General features: G+C 36.9%; 1 protein-coding gene across 5 annotated transcripts in view; it reads left to right on the top strand.

Moving 5' to 3' along the window:
- Positions 1 to 9,753, top strand: part of STON1 (stonin 1) — a 44,909-nt gene extending 35,156 nt beyond the window's left edge. For all 5 annotated transcript variants that reach the window (XM_039887200.1, XM_039887201.1, XM_039887205.1 and 2 more), the window contains 2 exons: positions 2,710 to 2,912; positions 5,427 to 9,753. In XM_039887200.1, the coding sequence (XP_039743134.1) occupies positions 2,710 to 2,912; positions 5,427 to 5,501 (278 nt within the window). In that variant the 3' untranslated portion in view covers positions 5,502 to 9,753. The remainder of the gene's footprint in view (positions 1 to 2,709; positions 2,913 to 5,426) is intronic.
- The last annotated feature ends 12,144 nt before the right edge of the window (positions 9,754 to 21,897 follow it).

Raw genomic sequence — 21,897 nt, 5'->3', positions numbered from 1 at the left:
GGTGTGAATGACAGCAGAGGAATAGAGGAGCCTTTCCTGAGGACAGGCTTTGGTGGGGCCTAAAGGGGTGGGAGGAGTGGAGGAGAGTAAAAAGAGGTGGATGGAGAGGGAAAGGAAGAGAAAGAGGAGGAATGAGAACACTAGTTAGCCGGAGGAGGTGCAGATGGTGGCACAGAAGTAGAAAGGGGAGTGGGAGAGGTGGAAGGTCAATTAATGAATATATATCTCTACCTTCCAATTTTACCAATTTTAAAATTTAATTTGGCTTTACTTTTTTTCCTTGCTCTCTGTCATCAGCACACTCGTTGCTCTCTCCTCCTCCACTTGTGTCATCCTCCTTCCATTTGTACCCTCCAACTCTCAACAATTCAGTTTCAGATGTGAAATATTTTGGTTCAAGAGGGCCCAGGTATGGACAAGACCTAAGTAGATTTTGTCATTTGCATTCCCTGTGCTGAGAACTTTGTTCCGAGAATAACAATTACCAAAGCCTGAGAGTGCCCCCTGCTGGTCAGTACTGAGATTAAATAACAGTTTTTCTCTATCTTTTATTCATTTATTTGTAAATTCAGCAAATATCTTTTGAGCCCAAATGTACCAGACATTGTCCAAGGGACAGACATGATCCTTTCATCATGGAGATCAAAGTCTAAAGGGAAGGGGGTGTGTTATTAAGCATTGTAGAATATTGCGAGTTTTTAAAAGCTGGGAAGAATGTCAGAAAACTTAATGCACTCCTTTATCTTTTATCATTTTTTTTTTTTTTAGAAAAGCAGGTAGAAATGTTTTATTTCTGATACCTTTAGAGTACTAGATCTTGTAATTTTATAGGTCTTCAATTGGATAATTTTGCAAAAAGTTCCAAGAAGTTTCTTCCTTTAAAATGTGAATATCAAATTACATCATATCCAATATTATTTTCAGCTTTAAAAGTGTAGAATTCACAGTCCCTTCATTAGCAAAATTATGGTAATCAATAATATTGGATTTATAATCACATAGTGCTTTGCAAAGTGATCATGTATGTCCTGCACTTATATCTACACTCCTATCGTGTACCATGCATGGCTTTAATGCTCTAGGTGTACTGACTGCTTTGTTTTATCCTTACAACAATCCTATAAGGTTCATGTTATTATTATCATCTTCATTCCTATTTTCAGATGGGGAAACTGAGGCTCAGAGAGATCAAGTAACTTGCCTAGGATTGCACAACTGTTAAGTAAGCAGAGCTGGGATTAGACTCTGGGCAATCTGGTCCAGTGTTTGTGTTCTTAACCACTGTGCCATAGAGGACATAAGAGGACCTGAATTAAGTTTAAATGAGCTTACTGTGTCCTCACTGCAGGCAGAAGACTAGAAAGGGTAATGGATTGTGGAATCTCTCCTGGGTATGTGTGTGTGTGTGTGTGAATAAAGTTATCACTTGCCTGTAGTGATCTGGGTAGCTTAGAGCACCTCAGAGGCCACCATTGTCCTACCCTACATGTAAGTGTTAGGGATGGATAATGAGCCTCTGTTGGTTAATTGATTGATGACTTCTCAAGGCCTTTTACAGTCTTAGAATTCTATTAGTTTCTCTACAAGAAACAGGTTGTAAAGAATGAAAGGCAATTTATCTTTTAAGAATTAAGTGAAATCCTTTAAACTCTTGTTTCTGTGCCTAAAGCTATATTCTGATGGAAATGTTCTTTCTGAAACTATGTCAGTGCTACAGTAATTTAATTCTAGCTTTTGAAATTACTCTCACCTCATACATTTATTTAAGTAAAGATAGCTGCATTGGATATGTAGATGCTGTGGACAATGCAACAGAATCATGGAACATTTATAAAGTTAATACAGTGATTACAATAAAAATATTTTTTACTTCACACACACACACACACACACACACACACACACACACACACACACACAAACAGAGTACATGACCATACTTTAAAATCTTTGCATATATTTGACATTTCTTGGTCTGGCACAGAGCCTGGCCTGGCATAGAGTAGATGCTCAATAAATAGCAAATTGAATTAAATGAAAATAAATAGATTGAAACATTGAAAGCCAATATGCCCATCTCTGCACTGTGCATCTGTTCCACTCAAAGCTTTAAGGAAGATGAGTGAAAATTAATATACTAAAATATAATCCATTCTGCTGAAAGAAGGAATTCTTGGCCTAGAATATTTTCTGAAAAGTAGTAAAATTTCATTAACTTTAAAAAATAAGAATTTTTTATAATGTGACTTAATTTAGGTTGAAGTTTACCTTTGCATTAACTGTCCAAAGAAGTAGTAAGAAAATGAATAAATTAAGAGTTAATGTAAGAGCTTATTCAGTCTATTAAGAAAGTTTTTTTTACAGATCCTATGCACATTGTAGCTAAATAATGATACTTAATATATATCACTTATCTCTTAATTAAGGAAACAATATACTAATAGAAAACATTTTTAGGAGTTAATATATTCATGTATATAGTAATAAAGTTGTACTTATTTTAAAGCTAGTACTTAAAAAATGCAGATAGATTTCCCCCTAGTTATTGCAGAATTGGGAATTTAGATGGTATTTTGTTCAAATGGGATTCACACTGCCATAGTGCTGATGGAATTCATTGTTAAAGAGAGGGATCGGTGCCTCTTAGATTCAAGAGAAATGTTTAAGGGCCATTGAAAGACTTTGACAATTTGATTTTTTTTCTTCAAGGTCCTGATCATCCGCATTGTTTGTCATACAAACTAGAACTTGGATCAGATCAAGAAATTCCCTCTGATTGGTATCCATTTGCTACTGTTCAGTTTGGGATGCTTGACACCTGTGCCTCAAGGACAGAGGTCAGGTCTCTGGGGGTGGAGAGTGATGTCCAACCACAGAAACACGTTCATCAGCGAGCTTGCTACAACATTCAGGTACCTCCTAAAGCCGACTGGCTCAAGGTGGGGCTTCTAGAGCTGGGACTTGATCTGACTTTGAATATTTGCTTTGCCCTCTTAAGTGACCATGTATGTGTATGAGTGTGTGTATTTGACCTAAAAGAGCCTGACCATCCAAACCTGAAGGTCATCAGTGAGCCTAGTTCTTCCCCCTCAATCCTAGAGAACATTAGGCACCTGAGCACACAGTGCCATGTACTTAATTCAGATCTTAATGAAAAACATGGCATCAGAAATGAATTCACCTTTCAGAAGCATATTTATAATATAAATTATATTAGAATAGCATTGCCCAATTGTCTGTGGAACAAGGGTCCCATATAATGAGCCAAGAAAAAATAAGTTCAGGAATGCCATACACTAAATTAATGTTAAATGAAGGTTCTGAGAAGTCCTGCATTAAAGAAACTTGTTAACCCTGTTTTGCCCAACTCATTGATTATAGCATCTTGCCTTTGGGGCATATATATGTGCATGTAAAACACCTATCCATATCTTCTGGAATAGTATTCTGTGAAGCACCCCTTGGGAAATGCTGAGTTACTCTGTTATAACAACTTGAATAAATGTTTGCCATGAGTGCTTCTGCATTCTTGGGCCAGATGAATTAAAGAGTGACGTGTACTAGCACCTGTCTCTAAACTGGCTTTTCTTCTCAGCTTCAAAGATAGTAAATACAGAGACAACCTCTGCCACACATTTCCTGTAATATCTTGAAATGGTGACATTAGTGGTTCTGTTTACAAATGTATTATTTAATTAGAAAATATTTCAAAAATCACAAAAATTAAACAGCAAATGACAAGCAGTTGATTCAGTTTAGAATTTATATAGTTTCCTTTTTTCTTGCACATGAGTTGCATTTTATACTTTCTAATACCATTTTAAAATCTCATGTTACTTGAATCTCAGTTATGGTTAGTGCCATTCAGATTTTCTACTCATTTATTTATATTAAAAAATAGTATGATTATATAAGACATCATAAACACCAACTGGTGGTTCTATAATACAGTAATATGTTTATTTTGAACCATCTGTTTAGAAGTCTATGTGTTTGGGTCCATTGATTATTTTTTCTATAGCTAAAGTTAATGATGGGTGGCTGCTGTCCCGTATAGCCCCTTGGGGACCAAAGCACTTATTACCCCCAGCAGCTGGGAATTGCCCTGGCTGAAGAAAACTGCCTTGGTCCAGCGACTAATGGATATAGGGATATAAAGACCCTTTTTCCTCAGCTCGGGATAACTCTGCAGGGCCATCCTAGCTTCAGCTCTCTCTAGGTGTCTGCTGAAGCTTTTATTGTGACTGGATTGCAGCCCAACTTCTCCTTCTTCCCATTCTGCTTCTTTCCCTCCCCTCCCCTCCCCAACAGGTGTTGACCCCAACAGCACTCCACAGTAAACTGCACATCAGTCTCCATCTCAGAGCTTGTTTCTTAGGAAACCCGACTTGTAGCACTAGGTGTATAAATATGTGTGACTGAAATGTGGGTCAAATGCACATGGAAACTTCATTCATACCTATTTTCCTTTTCTCGGGATGTGCCAATTTCACATAGGTTTAGAGGACAGCTCAAAATTATATAATAAAGTCTCTTTCACTTTGATAGCATTTACTAGTTGATCTGTACTTGGTGGCAGTCGGTTTTGAAATATTATCTTCCACTTAATAAATATTTATTGAACAATTTTAATGTGACAGGTGCTGATCTAGATGCCAGGGACACAGGAGTGAGTAAGAGACAGGTCTCTGTCCTCATGAAGCTTACCTTCAAGTGGAGGAACAAGAAATAACTAGTTCCTCCACTTGAATGAATGAATGAATGAATAAATAAATAAATAGATAGATAGATAAATAAATAAATAAATAAATAAGTAAATAATATGATTTCAAATAGCGACAGGTTCTAAGAAGAGAATAAAATGGGGTAATGGGACAGAGAGTGAGGGAGGGCTTCCTTATCGAGAGTGTTCCAGGAAGGCCACTTAATGCTTACGTTGCGATGAAAAAGATGAGGCGTAGGCAGTTGGTTCGGCTCAGTTTACTAGTTTGTAAACTAGTTTGTTTTAGTTTATTAAAGAGATGATTTTGGGGGTGTTATAAATGTTAAGTGGGCTAAAGCCTGGATATATGATATGGGGGTATAATTGATCACATGTTTAGCCAGATCTCTAAATGTCTTATCAACATAGGTATTCTGTATACATTTCTAAAACCTATGTTTGACTTAGAAGAGAGGAGAGTTTCAGTTCTCTTCAAGATTTGACGCTAGAGGGAAGGAAGATCCCGCGGGTGGGGAGGGTTTGTTGCCCAAAAGGACAGCAGAGTGCCTCACTATGGAACTAACATGAGAGGGTAGACAGGCTGTGTCTGTGTCCAAGGATGAGGTGGCTCTAGCCCTTGCCTCATGTATGAGGTAGAACTGAACAGGTGTTAGTGCTGTGTTGCCTTTGTTAATGCTGTCCATGTTTTGCTTTTGCATAACAGGTTGAAATAGAAAAGAAGTGGATTAAAATCGATGGAGAAGACCCAGAAAAAGCTGGTGCCTGCGTAACCCAGTAGGAGTAGCAAGAGTTAATGACAATGACCCACTTTTCAAATATGTAATTCACAGAAACCACACATGGTTCTGCTATTGTATAGTGGAAATGACTTCTGAAGAGAGGGCTTAAGACAGATCCATTGGTTCTGTTTAGAGAAGCTTAGACCTAAAACCAAATAATCTATATTTTATGCTTTTGATATGTTTGCACCCCATGGGTTTGATCTAAAATGTATCTATAATTTGCGTGATGTTTTGCTTCCTACTGAAATTGACCCAACCACTAGCTTGGCTAAAGTGTTTTTGATTTTTGGTTACTCGGTGGCTGATTGTTTTGCACTCTGGCTCACCCAGATGCCATATTTATTATCCTCTAGTCCCTGTCTCTTCTTGGTATGTTAGCACCCGTACCGGAAGGTGAAACAAAGGAAACATAGACCCGAATACTTAATTTTCCCTCTTGCTCATCTCTGAAGTGTGGCTAGGTGTAGAATGATGCGGAAACCACAGGCTAAAATGGAGTCGTGGAAGTATCTGTGATTTTTAATTATTTATCTTCCTGTCCTCTTACCACATTGGTGAGTTATCATCAGCTATGTCTGGTACCTGTCTTTCCCCCATGGTATTATCATTTAAAAAATATATTTGTATTCTGGTGTGTATTGCAAAGAAGTTATTTCTGTTGATATACATATTTTAGTACGAGTCACTAAGACATATTGCATTTTGCTTGGAGAATTTCCTTTTAAAATGGAATCCCAGTATTGGATGCTAGTTAAAATATTTATGTGCATTAAAGATGATTTTTAAAGTTCATGAATATTGTTTCCCAAAAGTACAGACTCTAAGATACTGTATTTTGATAAAGTGTTATTTGTAATTAACACAAGACTCTTGAAGTCTAAGTCATATTACGATTATTTTATGCTAGTTCTGCTATCATCCTATTTATGCTAATACTTTAAATTTAGAGTATTTTTCTTTAAAAGATGAACAGAATTAAAGATACTAGATTGTTTTACCTGGATTTCTAAGAGGTAACATTTTTATTTTTCAAAGTCAGGTAAGTGTTTGTTTTCTAATGAAAAGTCTGGTGTTAGCAGTTATAATTCTGTTTATAACTTCCTTTCAATATTTACAGCAAAAGATTAAACTTTAAAAATGTGTAACCTATTTTCTGGATATTTTTTAGTCCTCATATGATATTAATACACCTTCAATTTATGTTGAATCTTAAATATGATTAGGAGGTATTTTTCTCTATTTACTAGATTTGTGTTGAGTCATATAATAATGTTCTTCCAAACAACATTTATTTGTCGGCCGAGAGTTTATGTCTTATGTTTTATTTAATATTGTATTCCGTTCATTGTAATCTGTTCCAAAAACATTAAAACAAACATTTATGATGGTTTGTATAAATCAGCAGATTTTATTGCTTTTCATTATTTTGCTGTAACGGCAAAGAACGCAAAAGTTGACTGTTAAAATGAATTGGTATTGTTCATTTTAACTCCACTTGATGCATTGCTCATAATATCATATGCTTGAGACTCACTGTTGATGTATAGGAGGGCAAATCTCTGTGTGTGTCATTTAAAAAAAATTCCACCGTCTTTCCCCATTATTTGGTGTGGCACATTCTGAAGTGACTTCAGTCCGCTCATCATAAATATGGAGGCGGGCTGGAGCTGATGCTGCTGCACAATTCCAGGGAAGGCAGCTGGGTTAATTACTGCCATTACTTTCAAATCTGTTTTATGGAATCCTGCCCATAAAGAATACAGAGTCGGATTCAGATGAACTTAATGAATATTTACACCTCAAAATAATTTCAGCAAAGGGTTCAATTAATCTCTCCTCATGCTTCACAGGTTACCCCGCATCTGTGGCTACCTCACTGCTGGTCATTTATTTACCAGCCACCCAGCCTTCAGGAGCATCTCAAGATTCAGCGCTGGAATTAGTAACAAAACACTGACTAAGCCCAAATTGAGTTTCTGCAGCAATGTAAAGGTTGATAGCATTAACAGCGGGGTACTACGGCATAATTGTTAATTTGCACATCTATTAGGATCCTTAAATATTCATTACTTAGTGTTAAATTAACATTCAGTGTAGGGAGGAGAGGTTTTTTTAAATACAATTCTTCTGACCTCAGAAATGGCAGAAGGTCAAATGTGACCATGGTCCTGTAAGTGAAAAATCAGGTAGGGTCCACTTAGAATTACAAATTAAGTGGAATCTCCTTTGCTAGAAAGTAAATGATGATCTTCAGGATAATAACTATGATAACAAAAACCCCTGCTTTTAAGGTCGAAAAGAGAGGAGGAAGTGAGTAAAGGAGGAACTACGCTTTTCTAGCATCTTAATATAGGTAATTTAGATCAACCCTTCCTGAGTTTGACAGTTTGGAGGTCAGCCATTTGATTGACACAGAGCAGGCTTCTAAGGACTTGACCAGTTTCTGACTAGTTTTCCTGTTCTTATTGTTCAGGTCTGGTTGCCTTACCAGTCAAAGTATCATATCAATTGTGTAAATGAATTCATAGCTTGATGGTTACCTGATCAATTGTACAGATCAGAATTTAGGGACTTTTTTTTCCCTATGAGAATATAAATAGTTTATCCACTTAAAAAGGTATGAAAACAGATACTTTCCAGCATATAAATAAATGCTGGAATTTTTATACCTGATTTATATATTAGACAGTTCTAGGATTTAGTTCCCTTTATTCTGGAACTGTGCTTATGATGCGACCCCTTTCTTATAAATGCAGTTAGAAGGCCTTCCTTAATAATGATTAAATATTATTATACCTTAAAATATGATTCTATGTCATATCAATACAAATATAAAACAGATTGAGCCTTAATAATCGTGTAACAAACTATTTGGTAGATTGCATATTGGGTTTTTAAAATTAAAGATGTATTTCCAATGATTCTTGCTGTATGATGGACTTATATCTTCTTTCGCAAAGTCTGGGGCTATTTTTTTTTAAGGTGCGAAATCAATTTCAGTAATCTTAAACAATTGACTCTGTCAGGCGAATGTGTACTGCTTTACTATTAAGGAGTCAGTAAACATGGCATCTTGGCACATCCTGGAAAAATAACACTACCAAACTATAATTTCTGATGTTAAAGGATGGCTTTCAAAAGAGGATATAAGAAATAATGTGAGTATCTGCCCAAGGTTTTAATTCATTAACTAACAATGGAATTGTTAAGAGTTACAGCTGGTTCCAAGGAGAATTCAACGAGCAGAGAGACATACAGGAGATAAGGAATTCTGAAATGAATTTACAAATAGATGCAAAATGGATCTATCTATAGGGCAATAATAATCAATTGCTCCTACCACCACACAATTAATTTGCATTTGAATAGACTAGGATTATGTACATTATCCATTTTCTAAAATTTACAGAGTTGAAAAATAACTAAAAGACCGAAAGGTATTGATAACCTGGATAAGTAAATAAGCTCGAGAGGACACCTACTTTTTAAAGTCATTCACAGTTTTTTCTGACAACAGGACAGACCTTGTCTACAGGAGAATTCTAAGGAATTTTCAGGCTTTGCCGACTAGTATTATACATATGATTATACATACGCATTTAAAACAATTCTTAAAAAGTTTAGAAAATTATTTTTATACAGTTGTGCAGAATATATTTTAGATAAAGTGTGTGTTGAGAGGCCATAAAAGCTATGAAGATAAACCAGCTCTAATATTAACCTAACAACTTCCTCACCTACCCTTTTTAAAAGAAAGCTGCTGTGATAGGAGAGGGAGAATAATTTTTTCTCTACCTTTCTAAATTGTTCTGGCTGGTATAATCAAATTAACATGAGACAAATTAACGGAAGGAAATAACCAAGTTTATTACATATGTACATTTGGGGGTTCCTTAAGAGTAGGGGAACCAAGGACAGGTAAGGATAAAGAAGGGGTGAGGTTGTGGTTTGGCACTTCAGTGAGGAGGAAGGCAATTCACATGGAGATGAAAAGCACATGTTTGGTAAACAAATGTTTGCTGGGCCATCTTTAACAATGGACACAGGACTTTGATCTAATGTGCCTTGCTAGATCCCTGTCTGTCACACTTCATATCAGACTATAGTTATCTATGATGATAGCTCTCTTCCTGGAGCAGATCCCCTATCTAAATTCTTTTAGGCAGTTAGGGAGAAGGTCAAAGTTTCTTCCTGAGCCTTTCGCTTTTTAAAAATAACTGACTTAAAGTAATTAATATGCCCCCCCCAAACCAAAAAACATTTTGGAGTGGTAGACTCTGCTCCCCTCACTGCCATGTGTTGAAATCAATTTTTATCTAGCTATTAAATTTCAAAACATCAGGAAATAAAACTTCATAGAGGTGTAGATCATTAAGCACTGTTTTAGCCACTACTGGAATTGATGGGGCTTGGTTCTAGTTATTCAGGAACAACAAAAGGATTAAGTGGCATAAACTGATTATATCTGTAATAAAATCCCTCACATTCTCACCCATCAATTCTTCCTGTTTTGTTTCAGCACAAGCTAGACTGCCCTGTCCTCTTTGTGTAGACGCACAGTGGTTCCACTAGATTTTACTGTCTCTCTTAGTTCCTTCTGATTCTCTGCAGCTACTCTACTCCAACGCCCATCTGTGTCCTTACCCAGGGTCCTAAAGCTCAGGAGTGAGTGTATTTGATTGGACCATATGAAATGGCCAGTATTTAACCATTCTTGATGGCAATTTCATGGGGCTCAACCTAATTACCTGCATATTTCCTTAGAATATGTGAAACAAAAAGTTTTTCTTGTTATAAATGTATTTAAAAGTTCCTACTTAGATCTGGCATCTAAATACGAATTTAACTATAAATTAATTTTCAAAGCAAGACAGATTTGCTGGTCAAACAAATAGTTGAGTTTCAAAAAAATAATTTAGATAAAAGATGTAGGTAATATGGCTTTAAAATCATGTTCCATCTGTAAGGAAAAGGAAAACGGACTATTTGCCTTATTTTTTAAATTAGTGTGATAACATTGGTTAATAACATATAAATTTCAGGTGTACAACTTCATATGTGACATCTGGATACTCTATTGTGTGCTCACCATCTGAAGTCTGTGTTTTAAAAGATTAACATTTGTTTTTATGAGACTTCCTTGGGGAAATGCAAATCGCCATTAGATCTCCGGGATTGAAAAATTTCGCTCATATCCCCCTCCTGTATCTGCTCCAGAACAGCCTTCCAAACCTCAAGTGGAAGGATAGCTTATTTAAATAATATGAACGTGTGCGTTAGCATTTTCCTGAAAAGCCCATTTTGTACCCAGAATTGCCGTGAATTCCATGTAATGCACTTTGCGGTATACTCTGGGAACAGAAGAGGGCGCTCACACGCAAGTTGCTACACGGCGTTAGAAACAGCTTTTGAATTTGGTGGTGCTCGTTTGTATTATGATTAATATAACATCACGGGGGCATTTTGTAAAGCATTTCAAAGTATTGTGAGTCCAGTGGCGTATAATTAAAATTGATGCAGTGAACAAACATTTTAAAGTATTCTTAATGCCTTGTCTAAAAATGCTGTTGAATACAATTTTATACATCTCAAAGATTTAAATACCATGCTTATCTCTAAACAGTTTTAAGTACTAGAAGCAGAAAAATAGAGGCTTTCGTCTCAACAGATTTCGAACAAATTTTTCTAATGAGAGTTAATAAACTCTAAATCTGCCTACTTTAAAAGATTTATAAAATACAATGAATCCATCTTGTTTGACTTGTGAGCATTCAGTTACATGTGTCAAAGTCAATGTGATCTCTAAAAAGCTCCAGCCCAGGATTGTACTTTGAATTTCTTAGATAACAACAAGCAAATGCATGCTCTTTCAGGAGAGTATTCCATGCCACCTTGACCCAGGGATGGGCCTTCACCTTGTCTAGTCCTCAGAAACCAGTAGTGGGCATTGTCTTTTCAAGAAAGGCTCTATCTTTTCCTCAGAAATCTTTCTGGGTGGCTGTTGTCATTTTTTTATAAAGACTGTTAGAACAATATAGTTCCAAAAATCTTATAGCATGAGTAAGTTTATGGATGTGGCTAAACACATGAGGTGTCTTCCACACTCCAAAGTACAGATGCTTGCTGAAGACATTGGCTGACTTAAGTGGTACTTCGAATCACCTCAAAATGCCATGTGACCATTGTCCAATGAATTTTCTTGTTGATTATAATGTTTATTACATGCCTACTATGTGCCAGCGTTTTTCTAGGCGCCAAGGATAAGCAGTTACAAAACAGTAGATTCCTGTTCTTGTAGAGGATATGTAATAGTGGAGGAAGCCAGACGATAAACAGACATCGACTTGTGATCATTGCAATGCAGGGAGAAAAAAGCAACAGAGTGGCAGAAGAATGCTGTTTTAGATAGGTCAGTCTGGGAAATCCTTTCTAGTGAGATGACATTGTAGCAGAGACCTGAAAGACGTGAGGAGACAAGTCACCAAGATCTTCCAGAGAAGAGTGTGTCCAGCAGAGAGAACTGCTAGTGCCACGGTGCTGAAGTCGGGGTGCACTTAGCCGAGCAGAGAAACACCAAGGAGGGCAGGTAGCTACTTGGTGGCAGGAGCAGTGAGAACAGGAGGGTGGTTGGGGGAGACATCAGAGAGCTTGTGAGTAGGTGAGGGAAGCAGATCACCTAGGGCTCTGTAGGCTATGTAGGACTTTAGATTTTACTCTGAGTCAGATGGGAACCACTAGAAGGGTTTGTGCAGAGGAGTGACATGAACTGAATTACATGTTAAGATGATCCTGTGGACATAGAAGGGGGTCAGTGACAAGCAGAGAGAGAGCAGATAGGAAGTTATTGCAAGAACCAAGGTGGAGAGGTGATGGTAGCTAGTAGTGGTGATGGGAGATAAAAAATGCTTGGACTCAGAACCTGTTTGAAATACAGTACTAATAGAGTATGCTGATGGCTTGGATTGGATTCCAGTGTGAGGGAAAGAAGGGAACCAGAAATGACTTAGAAATTTTTGCCTGAACAAAAGGAACTGTCTATTATGGAGAAAGGGAAGACTGTTGTAGAAAGCAGGTTTGGATGTGTTAATTTTAAGATGCCTACTACATACATATCCAAGTGGAGACAGCAAGTAGCAATTGGAGATATAATTGGAAAGAGGGCTGGGGTAGAGATAACAGTGTTTAGAGATGTAAGTACTTGAAGCTGTAAGACTGGATGAGATCACCTGGGAGTGAATATAAAGAGTAGGAGTGAGAACTGAGGCTTTGAACTCTGACGTTTACAGGTCAGGAAAAGGAGGAGGATTCAATAAAGGAGACAAGATGAGTAGCTAGCTAGCGTTAAGTGTAATCGGCTGCCTCAAATGTTGCTGATAGGATAAGAGGAGAACTAAGAATTGACCCTTGAGTTTAGTAACATGGAAATCTTTGAAGACCTTGACAGGCAATTCAAGTGGGTGTGAAGACAGTGAGTTGATGGCTTTTTTGAGGAATTTTGTCGTAAATGCAAACACTGGGACACTAGCTGGCGAAGATGAGATCTTCTTAACAGTCTTCTCTCACTTAAGACCAGAGTTTTAGTCTTGGCCTTTTCTAGTGTCTCTCCTACATTTTAAAAAATCTTATGGATGTTGACTCTTGCTAAAAATTTCCTTCCTGTTGACATTATCAGTGCTTATAGAAAATGGGTCTTTGTGATCTTTCAGTCCCATGTCATCTGAATTTTGCATTGCTTCTATCACAGGTGCTTTGGATGTGCCTTTCTTCAGAATTTTCATTACTATATGTGTGGTATTGAAGGCATTGCATATTTAAAAATAAATTCAGCCATTGCTTCAATCACCTCTTGTTTTGCTTTTCAATTTTTTCGTGGTTGAGCTCCATCGGTCAATGTCATTTCACGTTGGTATGGAAACCTCACTTTAGATTTTGTTATGCAATTCAGAGTAATTATGAACTAGTTGCTGGTTTCACAAACTTGCTAACACCTGCAAATTCCTGCAAGTTCCTGCAGGATGAAAAAAAACCACAGAACTATTTATTAAATCTTTTAATGTTTACCTAACAATTCGTACTTTGGTTCTTTGTTACAGTTTGATGTAATAACATTCTAGGTAAATAGTCGTCCAGTAACTAGTAAGTGAATTTTAATAAAATAAAAATATCTGCAAAAAATATACTTTAAGCATCTGGTAATGTTTTATTTTCTTGCTTTCTTCTTTAGTTTTAAAATAATGGTTAAAAAGAATAAACTTTAATTTTAAAGATATTATTACTCAAATACAATAACTCTTTCATTTGTAAAGTAACCAAACAAAACTAAGCAAGCAAAAATATTACATCTTGCTATTTACACTCTATTTTACTTTTTTAAATTTAAAGACATAAATAGCAACTCCAAATAGCATGACAGAACTCAAGTTCTATTTCTTCATCTTTACAATTGTTTATTTTGAATCTATGGTTTAAGCTCAGAAATATGTAGCACTAAAGGGACTGGAGACAATTGTACCTGAAGCAAGTTTGATTCTGGGCCATTATGAATTCCCAAAATGAATATGTATATCTGAATCCCCGTATGTCCTGGGTTCAGCTGTATAACCAGTAGTTTTCCAAATTAACATCTATGTAGAAGACAATGTTTATTAAATGCTAAGAAATTAAAATATGCTGATTTGAAGCTTACATATGCATTATTAAAACTCAATAATAATTGCAGCAATTGTTTAGAACACTGCTAATAAAAATCTGGGGTGTGGGGGGGCACATTTTATCTCACATTTCTTAGAGCTGCCAGCACGTGGTGATTATGGAAAGCAGACTGACTTTTAGTTCATTTCATTATTGTATAGACATTCTCTATAAACAATGCCTGACATTATTACCTACACTCGGGAATGACTGGCCCTTCCCCCATCCTTGCATGCCACTGAATGGTGGCTATCTGCATGTTGGCGGAGATCCAGTAGTCAAAGGAAAACTGATGATGCAGAAGACTGGGAGAGAGAAAATTGCTAGGGCTAAATCTCTCAGTAGATGAAAGGATGAGATCAGAGGTGCTAGCAGTGAGGCTGATTTAGATAAGGGCATGAAAAGTTCACCCATTGCAATAGGAGGGAAGGCAGAGTTTATAGGTACTGACGAAGGCAGATCTATATATCTAACGTATTACTTCTTAGTTTCTTTTTCAGAAATGGAATTGAACTCAGAGACTTTTCACTCTCCCACAGAGGGTGGGTGTCTGTGGACTCCCTTTAAGGACCCTTTATGACTGACTTTAATTTTATTTTCTTAAATATTTGGCCTTGTCTTTCAATTTATGGGCTCTTTACTAATGCTTGAATATCAACTATACCGACCCAAATGAAGACACACCTGTGTTTTTGGAACTGAGGTTATTAATTCAGAGAATAAATGTTCCGATTTGGGAAACCTGATTGTGAACACTAGAATTTTAGTCCCTTTTTCTGCTTCTCATCTCTGCGAGAGATGCTGCAGATCTGTGAGCGGCTGTGTGGAGTTTGAGAGATGGCATCCAGTTGCAGTGCTTGCCCTTTTCTGTAGGGTTTTATTTTGATATTTTCACACTGCTCAGAGAGAATTTCACCAAAAGGTCCTCAAGTGCCATAAAAAGGACAAGGAAAGAGCGTCTTTGAACAGTGGCATTGTTAAATGCCAAGAGCCTGCCTCTCCAGTGGATAATTTTGAGGCGTTCTGAAACACTTTTCAAAGGCTTTGCTAAGTACTCATTGTGGAAAAGGACAGATTCTATATTAAACTCACACTGGGACCAGAAGTGGCTTTGGGTAAAACTGTGAACAGGATGATGTTTGTCGTCCTCTTTTTATTGCCTTTTCTTCCATCGGTGGATGCTCCATCCCCTTCCCACTAAACCTCCTCAACTCTGTTGGGATCTTCCCCCTCTTTTCCTGTTTGCCTTATTTGATTGAGTGCCAAGAAAGGATATATGTCAGCAACTTAGATCTTCTTGTTCTTCCCTGTGGACTTTGCTTCTGCTGCAGGCTTTTCAAGGAGGGCTGCTTATTCTTCTTTACCCTACAGACTTCTAACCACTTCTCTCCTTCCAGCCTGGCTTTCCTCTAATCCACGCTCCGTGCTATAGTCAGTAATCTGGCACGTACCTGCCAGCCAGGCTTAGCTCTGCCACACTTGCCTGCTTCTCTCTCCTCTGGCCAAACCGAACTGCTTGTGTTTCCTCAAACCCACCATGTTCTCTCTCATGTGCCAAGCTCTCGTTTCTAGCCCTCTCCCTAGAACACTCTTCCTGGCCCCCTTCCTCTGTCCCCTACTCATTCCACAGATTTCAGTTTAGGGCTCCCGCTACAGGAAGCCTTCCCTGACTCCCCCTATTCAGGGTTCGGTGCTCCTCATAAATAAATTTTAGCACTAATCCCGTTATACATTATATTGTAATCGCTTTTGAATTTTTCTTTCCCTCCTCCTCAGCTGGGATTTTGACTGAGGTGGCTTTGCCCACAGCGATTTCCCCTATTCAAGGAAGAGGCCCCAATACAGAGGTGGTGACAGGTGACGGTAGTATCAATGTCAATGCTATGGTGCTGATCCCTTAGCTAGAGCTTATGACCTGTATGTTGAATAAAAAATATTGAATGAATGAGTAAATGATAGAGTGAATTTAGATTAAAGTACTACTTCTCCTAATTAGCCCCTAACTTTTCCACCACAAATAGGCTAGAAATTCCATTTAGAGCAGTTTAACAATAAATTCAAGTCAATATTATTTAATGAATGCTTTTCATATTGGAGATACTATGCTAGGAACTCAGGAGACATGTAAGGATGAATTATACACAGCCTCGGTCCTTAAAAAATTTTAAATCTATCATACTTATAATTACAAATATACTTTTTCTTAACAAACACGTACATACTTCAAGGAGTTGAAAAGGTTAAAACATTTGTTTTAAATTTGATTTAATTCTGTTTGTGAAAGCTGCTGGAAGTGAAGAGCGAGCACCTTTAGCCTTTTAGCATCTACCGTACAGCAGGGATTGTATTTTGTCATTAAACACCCAACATTTGATAAAGTCGGTGTTATTTCTGGTTGTGAAATGAGAGTATCTGTTTTGGTAAAAGTATTTTGACCCAATAGGTAGCTGTAGAAGGTATTTTTCTGCATTTGAAACAATACCAGGTGCTTCATTTCCTTGACCTGTCCAAAAGGATGAAATGTAACCCTAAATTAAAATGGACATTGAGTTATTGTCTAATGAGTACAGAGTTTCAGTTCTGCAAGATGAAAAGAGTTATGGAGGCAGATGGTGGCGATGGTTGCAAAACAATGTGAATGTACCTGATGCCACTGAACTACACACTTAAAAATGGTTAAGATGACAAATTTCATGTTATGCGTATTTTCCTACAATTAAAAAAATTAGGTTTACCCTAAAGAAGAGAGCCTCCTCTGACATCTTTTAACAGCTTTGTTGAGGACTAATTTATATGCCATAAAACTCACTTACGTATACAATGGTTTTAGTATATTTACACAATTTGTACAACTATCACCACAATCAATTTCAGAACATTTTCATCTTCCCCCAAAGATCCCACAAGCCCATTTTCAGTCACTCCTTATTCTCATCTAATCTAATTTCTGTCTCTAGAGATTTATCTTTTCTGGACATTTTTCTATAAATAGAATTATACAACATAGGCCCTTTGTCTCTGGCTTCTTTCACTTAGTATAATATTTTTGAGGTTCATCTATGTTCATCCAGGTTCATGCGTGAACCAGAACCTTTTTATTGTCACATAGTATTGCGTTCCATTGTATGGCTATTCCACATTTTATTCACCCATTTATCAGTTGATGGATATTTGGGTTTCCCCTCCTTTTTCGCTATTATCAGCAGTGCTACTATGAACATCCATGTACAAGTATTTGTGTGAACATATGTTTTCATTTCTCCTGGGTTATGAGTAGCATTGCTGAGTCATATATGATACATGTATATATGAATTTTCAAGAAACTGCCGAACTGTTTTGCAAAGTAGCTGCATCATTTTCCACTTTCTTCGCACCTTTGACAACACTGGTTTGTGCCTGTCTTTTTGTTTTCTGTTAGTTCCCTCTGTTCTTTATTTCTCTTTTCTTTTTCCTGCCCTCCCATTGGTTAATTGTACCAATTAACCAATGGGAGGGCAGGAAAAAGAAAATGTTTTTAGAACCATTTCGATTTATCTGTAGTATTTTTTAGTGGTAAATGTTTTTAGAACCATTTCGATTTATCTGTAGTATTTTTTAGTGCATTTCTTTGTGTAGCTTTTTTCTGTGGTTGCTCTAGGTGTTACATTATACATACATAACATCACGGTCAACATCTTTACCAGTTCCACTGAATTGAAGAAACCTTACCTTCCTTTATCCTCCTGCACTGATAATAGAATTTAAGAACCACATGAGGCAATGTTTCAATTTTTGCTTCAACTGTAAAACACACTAGAAAACTAAGAGAAGAAAAATCTGTTATATTTACCCATGTTTTTACTTTTTATTCTTCTTCCTTTCTTCCTGATACTCCTTTTTTTTTTTTTTTTTTAATCATTTCCTTTCTATTTCAAGAACTTCTTTCAGCCACTCTTTTAGGGTAGTTTTGCTAGTGATAAATTATCTTAGTTTTCTTTCATCTGCGAATGTTTGGATCTTCCCTTTTCTGCCCCTCCCTTTTTTTCTGAAGGATATTTTCACCGAGTATGGGATTCTGAGTTGAGCATTCTTTTCTTTCAAGCCACTTCCTTCTGGCCTCCGTGGTTCCTGATGAGAAATCTACTTATATTTGAATTGTCTGTTTTTCATTCTGTTGTTCAAATTGTTCAATTTTCTGTTGTTCAGTCTTCAAGTTTAGTGATTCTTTCCTTCATTGTCTGCCTTTTGCTGTTGAGCCCTGTCTTAGCTTCCGAGGGCTACCATGACAAACTACCATAAAATGGGTAAGTTTAAATAACAGGAATTTATTGTCTCAAGTTTGAAGTTTGGCTAGAAGTTTGAAATCAAGGTGTTGACAGAGCCATACTCCCTGTGGAACCTGTAGGAGAGAATTTCTTCCTTGCCTCCTCTAGCTTCTGGTGTTTGCGGGCAATCTTTGGTGTCCTTTGGCTTATAGATGCATCACTCTAATCCCTGTCTCTGTTGTCACATTGCTGTTTTTCTGTGTGTCTTTGTCCTTTTCTCATATGGATTGGAGGCCCACCCTATTCCAATAGGACCTCATCTCAACTAATTACATCTGCAATGATCCTAATTCCAAATGAGATCACATTCTGAGGTACTGGGTGTTAGGACTTCAGCATACCTTTTTGGGGGGAGATAATTCAACGCATAACAAGTCCGTCCATTGAATTTTTACTTTTGGTTATTGTATTTTTTCAGTTATAAAATTTCCATTTGGTTCTTTATATCTTTTATTTCTTAGTGGAGACTGTATTGTTTTGTTCCTTTAAAGTGTTCATTAAATTGTTTGCTTAATTGTTAGTCGAAGCAGTTTTATGAAGGCTGCTTTAAAATCTTTGTCAGATAATTCCAACATCTTAGTCATCTTTGTGTTGGTGTCTATTGATTTTTTTCTCATTCAAGTTGAGATTTTCCTGGTTCTTGGTATGACAAATGATTTTCAATTGCATCCTGGACATTTTGGTTATTATGAGACTCTGGATATTATTTAAATCTTCTGTTTTAACAGGTGTCTTCTGACACCAGGCCAGTGGGCGATAGTGAGTGGACCATCTTGCTATTGCCAAGGGACAAATTCCCCTACTCAGCCTCTGTAGACGCCCTAGGGGAGGGAGGGGATCCTCATTACTGTTGGGTAGGGTGAGAGCTCAGGCCCCTCACCAGGCTTCCACTGACATCATCTTGGCTGAGACCAGGAAGAGTACCTTGTTACTTATCATGTGGCCTCCACTGACACTGCAAGGGGGTGGTCTCACTATACCTGGCAAAAATGAAAGTCTTGGCCTTCTCTAACACCACCCCAGCAGGTGGTGTGGATGCCTGATTATAGCCGGGTGGAGTACAAGTCCAGGCATTGCATCCCAGTGACATCATGGGGATGACTATACCCCACTGCAGCTGGAGAAGAGTAGAAGTCTAAACTCCCTACCCTGCCTTTGCTGACAGAGGTAGTGGTGGTGGGGGGGCAGTTCTTTCTGTGGTGTTTGACTGGAGTAGAGCAATTATTGTCTAAAGTTTTCTGCCTTTGCTTCCCCTTTCCTAGTCCTGTGGCTAGAGAGAAAGGCTTTTGTTCTTTTTCTTGTCTGTGGCCATTGATGTTTCTAGGTTGTCAGCTTCAGTATACAGTATACAGTACCCAGTCCAGTATATGCGAAGCAAAAAGAAAACCAAGAAATTAACTGCTATAGCATTCTTTGGGTTGCGAGGTCCCTAATTTGTCTGTGCTCATCTCTCCACCTTTCAAAGTCATCTTATATTTGTTTTATATATAATATCTAGGGTTTTTAGCTCTACTTAGTGGAAGAAATAGGGGGAAGTGTCTACTCCATATTATTCCTGCCTCTTCTGATATTTGAGGCACCTAAGATAACCTAAGATATAGAATATTCAAGATGCTGCCATTTACCTCATAAAATGAGAAAATTAGGAAAAAAGTACGGTTATTGTAAGAACAAAGCTGGTTGGTTCTCTCAAGGTCCTAGTCTTAAGTTCAATTTATTGGTCTCTACCTCTATCTTCTTTTTCTAAGTAGAAATTTAGGTTGGAAAATTAACTGGAGACAATGGACATTATCCTTGCTAATACTCCATGTTCATGTATGATTATACACATTACAATTAAAGAAATGAAAAAGGAATAATATGTTAGCTAAGAAATTATTGAATCTTTATCAAGACTCTGATGAAAATGTTGAAAAAGTAGCCATGGGAAAAATTGTGTTTGAAGTCATCTTCCATAGTTTCTGTGAGTTAATTATAATCACTAATTTTTATATGTACACAATGTATACATCTCTCTAATATTAAAATATTTTGAAATAGGCAGTAATTTGATCATTAATAATGTTCCACTTTATGATACAGTCACCAGTTGGCCATAGCGTTGTATCACAAGGTCATTTTAACTGAAATCCTGTTAGGGTTGGGGGAAGGGAGTCATCATGGTGGAACAATATCTGATGTTCAAATAACGTAAGTTGATTTTAGAGTTGTATTAGAAAATGGAAAATGTTACAAAAGTGCAGACTATAAATAAACAGAACTATCAACATTGTAACCATTTCAAAATTACAAGGTGAGGCAGAGATTATCTGGATTTTCATTTCCTGGAAGATGTGAAGGATGAAACAGGCAGAGAAACAATACTGCTGAGTTTAGTGTATTGGTTGCAAAATGTTCAGAAACTAATTATGAATATTTTCTGCCGTAAGCCATATGCTCATAGACTAACTTGTATTTTTCATTACTGATAAATATATTATTTGGAGTCTATACAGTTACTGAAGTGCCCTGTATTTGATTGTAAAATTTAACATGTAAAAGATAATGGGCTGTCTCTAAAATACATTTTTTTAAAAAAGACATTCTTATTCAAAGAGAGGACTTCATGTATATATGTCCTTTTCTCACAATAAGCAAAGTGAAATTGTTTCTTTACTTTTGGAGTAGTATCACTGAAACCTCCAGGCAAAAGTAATGAGAACATACAGAATGCAAAGAAATTAATCTGATTATTAAGATTTGCTTAAATGTTACAAAACTGGTATTGATTCTAAATGATATATTAAATATATATTGTAGCCTCTAAACAAAGCAGGAGGAAATGAAAATCTGATGCTCTGCACTGTGATGGGAAGAGCTTTATGCTTTTCCTTAGGTGTAATTTCAAAGAACTGTTTACTCAAAGACCTAAGCTCAGCATTCCTCTTATATTTACTAACAAAAAATAGTCACTGTAAAACTGCTTCATGGAAGCTTTGGGATCTTAAATTTTCAATTTTAGCATCAAGAGTGTTTTGTGCATGCAACACACTTTCTGAGTTTGAAAAATTAACAAAAGAAATGTGACCATTACATGCCTATAACAATCTGCTTGTTTGATGATAATCTGGAGTCAATGCTATTAAATAATAAATAGTCTATAGTCCATACAGATTCCTTTACATACTTTTCAAAAGCTCTTGTGATTGTGGAGGTATTCAAGAAAATTTAAATGTTGAGATCACAGTGAGGGAACACCAAGCCTTCACTAGTCACAGTCCGATCACAGAATGGACCCTGCGTTAGTTATCTCATGGTATATATCACATTACCCCCAAACTTATCCACTTAAAATGACAAATATTTACTGTCTCATACAGTGTCTGAGGATTGAAAATTTGGAATATCCCTAGAGGG

Source organism: Pteropus medius, unplaced genomic scaffold (genome assembly GCF_902729225.1).
Source record: "Pteropus medius unplaced genomic scaffold, Ma_sr-lr_union100, whole genome shotgun sequence".
Taxonomy (NCBI): Eukaryota; Metazoa; Chordata; class Mammalia; order Chiroptera; family Pteropodidae; genus Pteropus; species Pteropus medius.
Note: the sequence above shows the minus strand (reverse complement) of the source record. Positions and strands in the feature narration are given on the sequence as shown.